Below are 11288 nucleotides of genomic sequence, written 5' to 3' on the forward strand. Positions count from 1 at the left end.
AGATCAGCAGCTTATTGACAGTTCATATCATTTGCTTAATTTTTAATTTTTGATTTTAAGGCAAGGTGTCTTTGTAAACTTGGCTATCCTGGAACCCACTCTAGATCAGACTGGCCTGGCCTCCACCTCCCAAGTGCCAAAGTGCCAGGATTAAATGTGAGCACCTCCTCACCTGCAGCTCCTTTTGAGAATTGATATCCATAGACACCTGGGCAGTAGGATTTGGGAGTATAGCATAGTGCTTACTTACAGGGGCTGGGTGTGGAGCTGTAGGAGTCACGTAAGGCCCTCATGGTTAGAGTGAGCGCCTAGAATGGGTGAGAAAAAATAGGGTTACAAGGTAGTTCTAGGATGTAGTTTAGGGACAGAGTGCTTGGTTGATGTGCACAAAGCCCTGAGTCCTTTTCCTAGTACTGCAAGAGAAGAGGCTGTGGGGAAGGCAAGACCCTAAGAGCAGAGAGGAAGGCTTAGTTTTATTTCAATTAACAGTACTGTGCCTTTAAAAAATTATATTTAGTTTCAGAGGAAAGCACGACTGTGCTCAGGAACAGTAATGTGTCGTCTAAATATTGTATGGTCTTGCCCTCTCGGCTTTTTAACTGGAAGAGTCGGATAATGAGCAGTACTCTATTTTATAACATTGAACTGAACCTTATCTGATGACAATACATTAGTCAGGTCTTCTGCCCTGGGGTATTGATGCCTGTAAGAGGGGTTGTAATGGAAGCAGAGTCCGTTGATTTCCTGAGAGAACTATGGTCGTTGTTAGACTAACAGCAGTGAGGGCTGATCTATTATGAGCAGACGCAGTGATGCCCAGACAGACATGACTGACATCTTACTTTCCATTAATGGAAGTCTTTCATCTTTTTTGTGGCACTGGGCATGAAACTCGGGACCTTTGTGAGTAAAAAAGCTTCTATTTGTCCCTGATCTACATCCCACATCCCCAGCACCCTTCCCCTTTCTTTTTGGAGACAGGGTCTCAAAAAGACTAGCTATTCTGACCATTTAACTCTAGCTATTCTAAAACTCTGAATCCTCCTGCCTTAGCTGGTGGCGGGATAAGCATGTGCCACCACACCTGCTAAGATGATGCTTTTATCTCCAGACTAGTTGATAGGCACACAGGAGTCATCACATTCGTTCTGTGGAGAGAGAAGTGGTAGGGTCCACCAAGATGGCTCAGCTGGTGGGGGCATTTGCTACAGAGCTTGTGGACCGGAGTTCAGTCCCTAGGACCCACACAGAGGGAGGAGAGAGCCAACTCCAGCAAATTGTCCTCTGACCTCTGTGCACATGCCCAGTTAATAAATAAGTGTAAAACATTTCTTAAGGAAATAGGGATTATTGTTATTAGAGTAATTAGATTATTTTTATTAGAGTAATAGCAGAAAGTGTTCAGAGAAAGAAAAACTTATATTCTCATATATTACGATACATTTAGAAACTGTGTGAAGCCGGGCAGTGGTGGCGCACGCCTTTAATCCCAGCACTTGGGAGGCAGAGGCAGGCGGATTTCTGAGTTCGAGGCTAGCCTGGTCTACAGAGTGAGTTCCAGGACAGCCAGGACTACACAGAGAAACCCTGTCTCGAAAAACCAAAAAAAAAAGAAAGAAACTGTGTGAAGTGGGTGATATTTAGAATTGTCATGGTGTGGTCCGGCTAACTACCAAGACTGCCCACCGCATTTCTGTTGTTTCTGCTCTGACCTCGGCTCTGGCCAGCCAGAAGCTCTGGCCCTGGCACCCACGAGGTGTTAGAGTGGCTGCTGTCTCTGCTAGTCAGCTCCATAAAGACCATGCCCCAAAGCATGGATCTTGGGCCAACCCAGTCACCCTTATGGTTCTCTGCTAAGCCCCAGACAATGCTCACCATGCTCGCGGTTCCCGGTAGAAAGAAGACTCTTAATGCTTAAAGATTGTCCAATGGATTTAGTTATTTGGAAATGCTCAATACACAAGATGCCCAACCAATTAGAATTGTTACCCAATATCTAATCTTTCAATAGAAATTGCTACCGGGGACTGCTAGAGATCCTCTCTCCCTTTGTCTTTCTCCTCCCCCTTCTTTTCCTCCCAGCTCCTCACTCCGCCTACCTCTTCTACTGCCCAATCACCAAGTTCCACTGCAAATACACTGTATCAGAAAAATATCCTGCTACAGCTGTGTTTGTGCTTTTACACCTTAAATTGCAACACTCAGAAACAGCAGCCAGATCTCTGTGAGTTCAAGGCTAGCGTGGTCTGCATAGCCAGTTCCAGGCCAGCCAGGGCTACATTGTGCGAGTGTCTCAGGGGCAAGGGGGCAGTGGGAGAAGAAATATTTAGGTGGAGTAAGAGTGGTGCATACCTATGATCCCAACACTTAGGAAACAGAGGTGGTTGAGTCACGTTCAAGGTCAGCCTGGACTATGTGAGTTCAAAGCTGGCCTGTGCTGCACAGAACCTTTTCTGAAAAGCAAGAAAACAAAAGCAAGGGCACTGAGACGCTGGGATGAGACAGGAGAGAGATGAGGTAGAATTAGTGCTTTCTTCACTGACTGTGTGCTCGGCCACTCATGGTAGTTGGCTTGGTTGTAAAGGGCTTCTTGTTAACATTCATTATTAATGAAGTCCGGAAATGTTTCTGGGTTTTACATTACCTTCCTGCTAATGGAGGCATAATGAATTTGAAAGAGTTCCCACAGGAGTTGATCTGGGAAGGCCTTTTTTGGTCAAGCAGGGTTTGAAGCTGGGAAAAGAATCCATATGAATAATGGCGCTGAGGGGGGGCATCTTTTGAAGTATAACAATCACACTCTTGGCTCTGGGGTGCATGCAGCCATGGCCTGCCTGGCAGTTGTTTCTGGATATTCTCCCCCCCCCCCCAGTCCCCCCACACAGCAGAAACAGAAAGGAAGAAGAAAAGAAAGTGTACGTTGGCTGGGAGGAGTGGAAGGAGGGGAACTGGCTGGGATGTATGAGAGAGAATCTATCTTCAAAAGAAAGGAAGAACATCGTTCATGAAAATCCTTGCTCAGCTTTTACATTTTCTCTGTGTGGATCGGTATTTTGTCTGCATACCACATGTGTGCCTGCGAGAAGAGGGTGTCAAAGCCCCTGACCTGGAGTTACGGGTGGTTGTGAGCTGCCATGTGAGTGTGAGCCACCCTGTGGGTGCTTTGAATTGAACCTGAGTCCTTAACCCCTCAGTCACCTCTCTAGCTGTTAGTATTCTGTCTAAACTCCACCTCCACAGTTACCTGGCAACCGCCAGGTAGGCCTGATCCACTATAAAAGGGGCTGCTTGCCCCCTCCTTACTCTCTTACTCTTACTCTCACTCTCTTACTCTCTTTCTCTCTTACCCTCTTGCCTCTCTGTCCCCTCCCCCACCTTCCCCTCTCTCTACGTGGTCATGGCCGGTCTCCACTTCTCTCTTATCTCTTCCACCTTCCTCTCCCCACCTTTGCCCTATCCCCTGAATAAACCTCCTCCCCCTTGGAACCGCGTGGTCTGGAGTGGTCTGGAGTGGTCTGTTCTGAACTGCAGTCGGACTTCTTAAAACAACTAACACTAGCCCAGTTTTTACACTTTTTAAATTTAATTTTTATATGTATGGTTGTTTTATCTTCATTCGTGTCTGTGTACTACTTTTGTGCCTGGTGCCTGTGGATGCCAGAAGGTGGCATTGGATCCTCTGGAGCTGGAATGGCAGACAGTTGTGAGCTGCCATGTGGTTGCTGGGAATTGAACTCAGGCCCTCTGCAAGAGCAGTCAGTGCTCTTAACCACTGAGCAGTCCCTCCGGCCCCTTGCTCAGTTTCCATGTCCTATACCTGATCACAGCAGCTAGTAAAGGTCTTCATCTCGTTTCTTTGTGAACTGAACCAACACCCCCCTAAATCCAAGTGTGTTCTCCCCACTTCTCTTCTGCATGCTTCCAGCAGTTCAGATTTAGAGGAACCTCCTGAAGGCTAGGCTCATCCTCAGAAGCTGGCAGGCTCAGAAGTACCTCTTGCTTTCATTGTTGTTACCGTTACCTGCTTGCTTCTGAGAGAGGCCTTGTGCTTCTCACAGTGCGGTCGCAGGTGTGCCATCACAGCGAACTTCCTTGGTAGCTCTGGCGTGCGTCTTCTTGATGGCCATCGCTGCCAGAATTCCATGATTTTCCGTATTTGCCTTCTCACAAAGATCTATTGTCTGAGCTCACACTAGGGCTTGGTCGTGGCAGGGTACACACTAATGATACCTTCAAGAGTGCAAGATCTGTTTTCATTTTCTCTGCTAAGTTAATTGGCTGTATATGATGCACACTGAATATCAATTTATAATTTTTTAGTTTCAAGGAAACTAAAATTCTAAACTAAAAATTCTCCCTTTTAGCAGGCTCTGATAGCACAGGTCTCTGATTTCAGCACTTGGAAGGCTGAGGTGGGACAGAAGTTTAAGACTGTTGGGGGAAAGAAAAAGTGTGATCTAATATATTGTATGGGAACTCTTTTTTCAATTAAGAAAATGTTTAAGGGGAGGGGTGTTGAGACCAACCCTGGTAGAAGCACCTTTTTCAAAAAAAAAAAAAAAAGGAAAAAAAGAAAAGTAACTCTTTTTCACATTTACCTTCAGATGGGTGGTGTATTCTTTTCAGAAATGGTAGAGGTCCAGACAATGTATTTACTCCTGAAACTTACATTGGACAAGAATTACTTTTCATAGGTTAACACATTTTAAAATATTAACGAGTCTTTGCATGGATTTTCCTTCTTCTGTTTTAGGGCACTGTCTTTAGTCTTCTTGAGTCTGAGGAGGAGGAATACCCTGGAATCATTGCGGAAGATAGCAATGACATTTATATACTTCCCAGTGATAACTCCGGACAAGTTAGTCCCCCCGAGTCTCCAACAGTGACAACGTCTTGGCAGTCGGAGAGCCTACCCGTCTCACTGTCTGCTAGCCAGAGTTGGCACACAGAGAGCCTCCCGGTGTCCCTCGGGCCTGAGTCCTGGCAGCAGATTGCAATGGATCCTGAAGAAGTGAAGAGCTTGGACAGCAGTGGGGCTGGGGAGAAGAGTGAGAACAACTCTTCTAACTCAGACATCGTGCACGTGGAAAAGGAGGAGGTACCAGAGGAGGCGTTCCCGGGAGCCGCTGCCCCCTTGCTCCCACAGGTCCCTACCATGGAAGTCCCAGAAATGATGGGAGTTGAGAAAACCAGCCCCACTCCGTCCGTGTTTGTGGAGCTTGGTGAGGAGGAGCTGGAGGCAGTAACAGTGAAGCCCGCTGCTGTGGAGAGGGTGGAGGGGGCTGCTCAGCTGAGTGAGGAGGGGGCTGGGAGCAGGAAAAAGAGCCACACTGGGGAGGCCACTGCTGCCAGGGGGACAAAGAGTGGCCTGCCCGCCGAGGGCAAGGCTGTCCTGCTCTTTGGAGGGGCTGCTGCGGTGGCCATCCTTGCAGTGGCAGTTGGAGTTGCACTGGCTTTAAGAAAGAAGTAATGGTCTTTTCAGACGAGAGACAAGACAGAAAGACCTGCGGCTTTAGTTGTATTCACTGAACTTAGAAGACTGCCAGCAACTGATTGGACATTTACAGGACACTGGGGAATTGGGCTTTCTGTTCAGCATGGCAGTGACTTGAGACAGTGCTCACATTGGCCTGGTTGTCATTTTAAGGGCCCTGGCTCATGCTAGATTCAGAAGGACAAGAGTGAGGTTCCCACTTTAACAGGTTAGTCAACTTGGGCATCATCAGCCTTCCAGTAATTCTCTGTAGGAGGCTGCCCTGTGCATTACGTAATGATCGGCAACATCCCTGCCTTCTACCCACTAGATGTCACTGGCACCCCACTTGCAATGACAGTAGCCAAAATGTCTCCTACATTGCCAAATGTCCCCTGGGGACAAAGTCATCTCCCTTTTGAGGGCCACTGCTCTAAGGGATAGAGTACATTAGGAGAATCTGTGGGAGGAGCCTGCAGCTGGGACGGCCAGCTGCTCATCCTGCTGCAGTTTCTTAGGACAGGTGAGCTGACCGTGCTCAGCAGCTGTTTTTTTTTTTTTTTTTTTTGGTTTTTTGTTTTTGTTTTTTTTCCTGGTCTCCATTCTGTAGTGTGAGGTGCTCTCCCGCATCACACCGTCTCTCAGGTACTGCAGCAGTGCAGTGTCTCACCCTGTACCTCTTTCACATCCAACAAGCTCCTGAAGCTTCCTATGGCTCCATCTTTCAAAGATGATGCCTTTAGGGACCTTTTAAACAATAAATACCCAGTCCAGGTGTGGTGGCGCCTGCCTGTAATCCCAGCATTTAAGAAGCAGAGGCAAAGAGATTATCCCGAGTTCAAAGCTAGCCTGGTATACATACCAAGACCATCAGGGACTGTATGGTGAGACCTTGTCCCAAGAAAAGGGATAAATACACTGAAGCTGCATAGGAGACTTAGGGTTTCCTAGTCTGATGGCCAGTGCATGGTCCAGGCTGCAGTCATTTGTCTTAGAGGCAGGAAGGTAGTTGACATGACCTGTCACGGTCTATTGACCTCTTATAAGTGTAGCCAGCCAGCCACCCCATGTGCCTATGATTTAGCAGTGACACCTCTGATGGCATACACACCATCTAGAACCTGGATTAGTGTGTCTCCACTACCTGTTCTCGGGCATTGGAATATCATTAGCTTCTCTGTGGGTCTCTGCGTGTAGAAAGCAGTGTCGTCCTTTGGCTTACAGAATCAGTTGGGTCATAACCCTTATTCAATGTCAATCATGAAATAAATGATAAGGTTTTATCATTTATTATTAGGTATCACTTAAATGAAAAGTAGGACAGAAACTTGAATTTAAGACCAAGACTGCCGCTGAGGTTCTGGTTTGGTCTTCAGCAATCAAGAGACTTCTTGGCCTGAGCTTAGCCCAGCACCAGGGCAACAGACCCAGAGGACCCCATGCACTCACTGTAGCTAGTGGGACTCAGCAGACTCTTGTATCACCTGGCTGACCCCATCCCTCAAGGATGCCTGAGGGCACAGTGCCACCCTGCAAGGCACACGTGCTTGATAAGAAGTCATCTCAGATTTATCTTAGTCAGTTATGTAACATTACTTCTTAGATCCTGAAATTTATAATAAAAATACTTTTAACTACTCTAATCACCAAGAACTGATGTTTTGAATGTGCTTGATTTTTTTTTTTTTTGAAAAGTATTTTTAAAAGAAGCTCTCCCCAAAGAGTTGATCCAGAGATTTTATTTTAGTGTGATTGTATGTCTTGTTGATGTGTCCCACTGTGATGTCCTCTTGTGAGTTTGAATCCTATACAGGGAGTGCTGGTTGTGGGGCTGCAGCAGCTGGAGGTGACAGAGTCCTTCCCTCTGAGTTCTCGAAGGTGGTGTGGCTCTGTTGTTTGACAGGCCTCAGAGGCTGATGGCTCGCTGGGCTTTTTAATTTTTTTTAAAGGACTTTCCTTCTAGTGTTAACACTTTTGAACTTCGGATTCTCAGCACCTACTGGCATTTAAACACCAAGAGCCAGGTTCAGGTGGGAGTGGTGAGACATGGCCTTTGTTTTAGGGTATTTGTGTCTGTGTTCTCCAAGGCAGGAGTAGGGAAGAAGCTGGCATCTGAGCTGATGGTTTGTTGCTTTATTTTTACTGTGAGAAACGCGTAGCCTGACTTGCTCGGGTATATTTTTCTGGGTGATGGCAAATAGGTGATTTTCCACTGTTCTCACTGCACAGGCCCTTAACGCTATTCTTCCTTTACTCCATTGCCCTCTACTTGGCAGTGGGATGGAGTGGCCACAGGCTGGTTCTGTCACCATAGCTCCTAGGTTTGCCATCACCTTAAACAAAATAAAAACATCTCCTTGTGTAGCCTAGGCTGGTATTGAACTTACAGTCCAGCCTCAGGACTGAGATTACAAGCATGTGTCACCATGCCTGGTCTTGTTACATTAAAATTAGTTCTTAAATTCTTGTTCATCTAAGAGACTTGGTAGTAGGAGGCTGTTCTTGGCCCTCTGACTAAAGATTCAGAATATATTCAACTTGATTAGGGAACACACAGCACCGGAATTGGTTCACTGTGGTATCCTCTGTTCTTTGTAAACTAGCAGGAAGTTTTACTAGTTCTGTAGAGACAGATTGTCATCTGTGTGTGTGTGTGCACTTTGTGCTTGTAACTGTGCTGCATACCAGGCAAGTGCTCCAACCCTCCTGCACCTCAACCCTTGGCAGAATTACCTGTTCATTCAGTCAATGGCTGATGCTCACCTAGCCAAAAGCCAGTGAGGTTTTCCTAACGAAACACCTAAAGAATGCCGATTTACTTGCTGTACTGAAGTGGCCAACCTGAGTCTGGAGTGCCTTAGCAGGAGGGACTTGAACATCACTGCCTTCTAGAAGATGGGCTCTTTTAGGGTTCTCAACCTGTGGGTCATGACCCCTCTGGGGACTGAGTGACCCTTTCACAGGGATCAATTATCAGATATCCTGCATATCAGATGTTTATATTATAATTCATAGCAGTAGCAAAGTTACGGTTAGGAAGTAGCCACAAAAGTAATTTTATGGTTGGGCGTCACCATGACACGAGGAACTGTATTAAAGGGTTGCATCCTTAGGAAGGTTGAGAACCACGGTCTAGGTAGCACACTCATTTGGGCTGGTTCACGTATACCTCACCCAGAGCATCCCTGGTTCCTCGTGCTTGCTTCAGTCCCTTCGACCGAGTAGAGTGGAGGTCCTCGGAGCCTGCTCCTTTGAAGGCTGCCACCATTTGTGAGCCTCTGTGGTAAGCCCCCAGTTAGAGAACACAGTGCCTGCTCTTGCCTTCTGCTCTAAAGGTGAGGTATGGACATTCGATTTTTTAAGAGCTACTTTATGGAAGCTATACTTTCTAGCTAAGAAAAAAGTTGTCTTTTCCTTTCTCTTATTGTAGGTCTCCATGAACTGTGCGCTCACTAGTGTGATGAGCCTTGGCCTCTGTCTCACACGCACCTGTGATCTCTTACCAACAGTGTAGCACTGAGAACTTCCGTTTGTGAAGTGGCTGTGAGATACCACCCTTTTGAGTGAGCTTTGTGTGGGTTCCTGCTGCTTTTGCTGATACCGATTGAATACTTACTGCATGCCAGAGGCTAGAGGACTTTTCACACCTTACTCCTCTTCAGGTCATGTCTAGACTTCTGGTTACTGGATAGGAACCATCGAGAACTGGTTTACCGAGTTGCCTAGCTTATCAGAGGCAAGGCAATGAGTGAAAATTCCCAACTCCATCCAGGTCTAGTGTTTTTCTTAGTGACCCCACTTGCTTGACAGAGTCCCTGTGAACAGTTGTGTTAATTTACCGCACACAGCAGCCTAGGTGTAGCCTGTGCCCCACTGCTTGTTTCTGTGAAAGTACCACACAGGCTAGGCTAAGTACCAAGACTGTTGAATACAGGAGAGCATGTGTGTACTCAGGCTTCACAGTGCACTGTTGTTCCTTTAGCCACTGGGTGACGTGTCTTAGGGCCACCCTGTGGTCTGCAGTGTTCTTGGTTAATGTGTTGTCTCCTTGCTATAAACAAGGTCAGGCCGTCTGACACAGCTGTCATCACTAAGCATGCAGTGACATGATGGCAGCCAAGTGACATCTTTGTCAAGGTGTTTTGTAGTTTTTGATCCCTCTGGTCCTTTTCCCTTGCGGTGGCCATCAGTCCAGGGTAGGTAGTGGAAGGGTGAGTAGACACCTAGAGATACCATTTGGCTTCTTGACACTCAGACTCAGGATTGACCAGGTAGTCTTCCATCTTGCTCATCTGACAAGAATGCTTCCTAGTGAAACTCTGCCACAGAACAGTGCTGTGTTCACCAGACTCGACTGTGGTCTCACAGCTACCTTTAAAAAGCTGTGCGGAGAAGTCATCTTCACACAGCCCTCCTTGAAAACCCAACTTGGCTTGCCATGTCCCTGTCTGCAGTTAGGGCCCTTCCCATGCTCATGTTTACACAGGCCCCAGCCCTTCCACTGCTTTAGTGTCTCAGGTCAGAACCGTCTCAGGGACACCTGCAAGGCCGAGGCCCAAGTTAGCAGTCGGCTCAGGGGACTCCGTTAGCACGGCTGCTCTGGTGCTGCCTTTTGCATCATGGAACAAGCTGGTTACGGGATAGCTTTCAGCAAACATTTTGATACAAAAGTTGTTCATTTGTTTATGTATGTGTGGCTGCATGCCACAGTGTGCATGTGGGAGTCAGAGGACAACTTGTGAAGTTGGTTTGTTCTCTGCTTCGACATGTGGGTCCCAATGCTTGGTGGAAGACACCTTGATCCATGGAGTTTTCTTGCCAGTGCCACATTTTGTCATTATGAGATGACAGGTTTGTGGAGGCCTTCCCCGGGAAGGTGAGCTAAATACCTCCCTTAGTGAGGTCTAAAAGTCTGTGTGGCCCAGTGTCCATGGGCTATCTGTTGGGCAGCACTGAGAGAAAACTTTTTCCTGGACCTGTATTTCCCCTGCTCCGACAACCTGTGTCTTTCTTTCTTCAGACTAAAAGTGCCTCTTTCTCCTAACTCCTTGAGTAAACTCAGTTTGTTACAGTGGTTCTAGTATCTTGTGCCCCAGGTACTAGAATGGTTATTATTCACATATCAGAGTCAGGCAGATGTAGCTATGAATGTTTGCTCAGGGTGCATGAAATTCTGGGTTCCATCCCAGCACTCAGGTGAAGGCAGGAAGAGGATGTTCAAAGCCATACTTGGCTAAGAGCTAAAGGCTAGCCTTGGATACATGAGATCCTATCTTTAAAAAAATTAAGTTAGCATAGGCATTTAACTTAGGCAGCATTCGTTTACCGTGTGCTCCATCAGCTCTGACTGCTACTGTCTGACCTGCTCAGTTTCTTACTGCGAATTGTTCTGGCCCCTTTCCCATCCTGTTGTCCACTTTGTGCCCAATCTATTCTTTGTCAGCAAGTGACAGAATCCAAGTCAACAACTGTGCTTTCAGTTAGAGACAACATCATGGGGGAAACACCCTGGAGGTGACAATAAAATGAGATTTTATGATAACTGGTGACTCATCTTTTTGTCCACAGTTTACTTAGGGGAAATTATTTCAGGTAATGTTTGATATTCTAAAAGTACATGCATTCTTGGTTTGCCTTTCAGTGTTGAAAGCATGATCCTGGGATACAAAACCACAATTCAGTTCTTAGTCAGCAGAGCTGGTGAAGCCGCTGGATAAAGCCAGCCCTATGAATTGTGATCCCAGACAGCTATGTGTTTATGTTGGGCTGATCTGACCTTCTGATGTATTAGATCATCTGGAGATACAGCTATCCC

At 46.7% G+C, this 11288-nt stretch overlaps 1 protein-coding gene across 2 annotated transcripts in view; it reads left to right on the plus strand.

The window, feature by feature from the left end:
* The window catches only part of Bcl2l13 (BCL2 like 13), a 55086-nt gene extending 44071 nt beyond the window's left edge, over nucleotides 1–11015 (plus strand). For both annotated transcript variants that reach the window (XM_034511907.2, XM_034511908.2), the window contains one exon: nucleotides 4754–11015. In XM_034511907.2, the coding sequence (XP_034367798.1) occupies nucleotides 4754–5470 (717 nt within the window). In that variant the 3' untranslated portion in view covers nucleotides 5471–11015. The remainder of the gene's footprint in view (nucleotides 1–4753) is intronic.
* Nucleotides 11016–11288: the final 273 nt, after the last annotated feature.

Source organism: Arvicanthis niloticus, chromosome 9, assembly GCF_011762505.2.
Source record: "Arvicanthis niloticus isolate mArvNil1 chromosome 9, mArvNil1.pat.X, whole genome shotgun sequence".
In the NCBI taxonomy this organism is placed as follows: Eukaryota; Metazoa; Chordata; class Mammalia; order Rodentia; family Muridae; genus Arvicanthis; species Arvicanthis niloticus.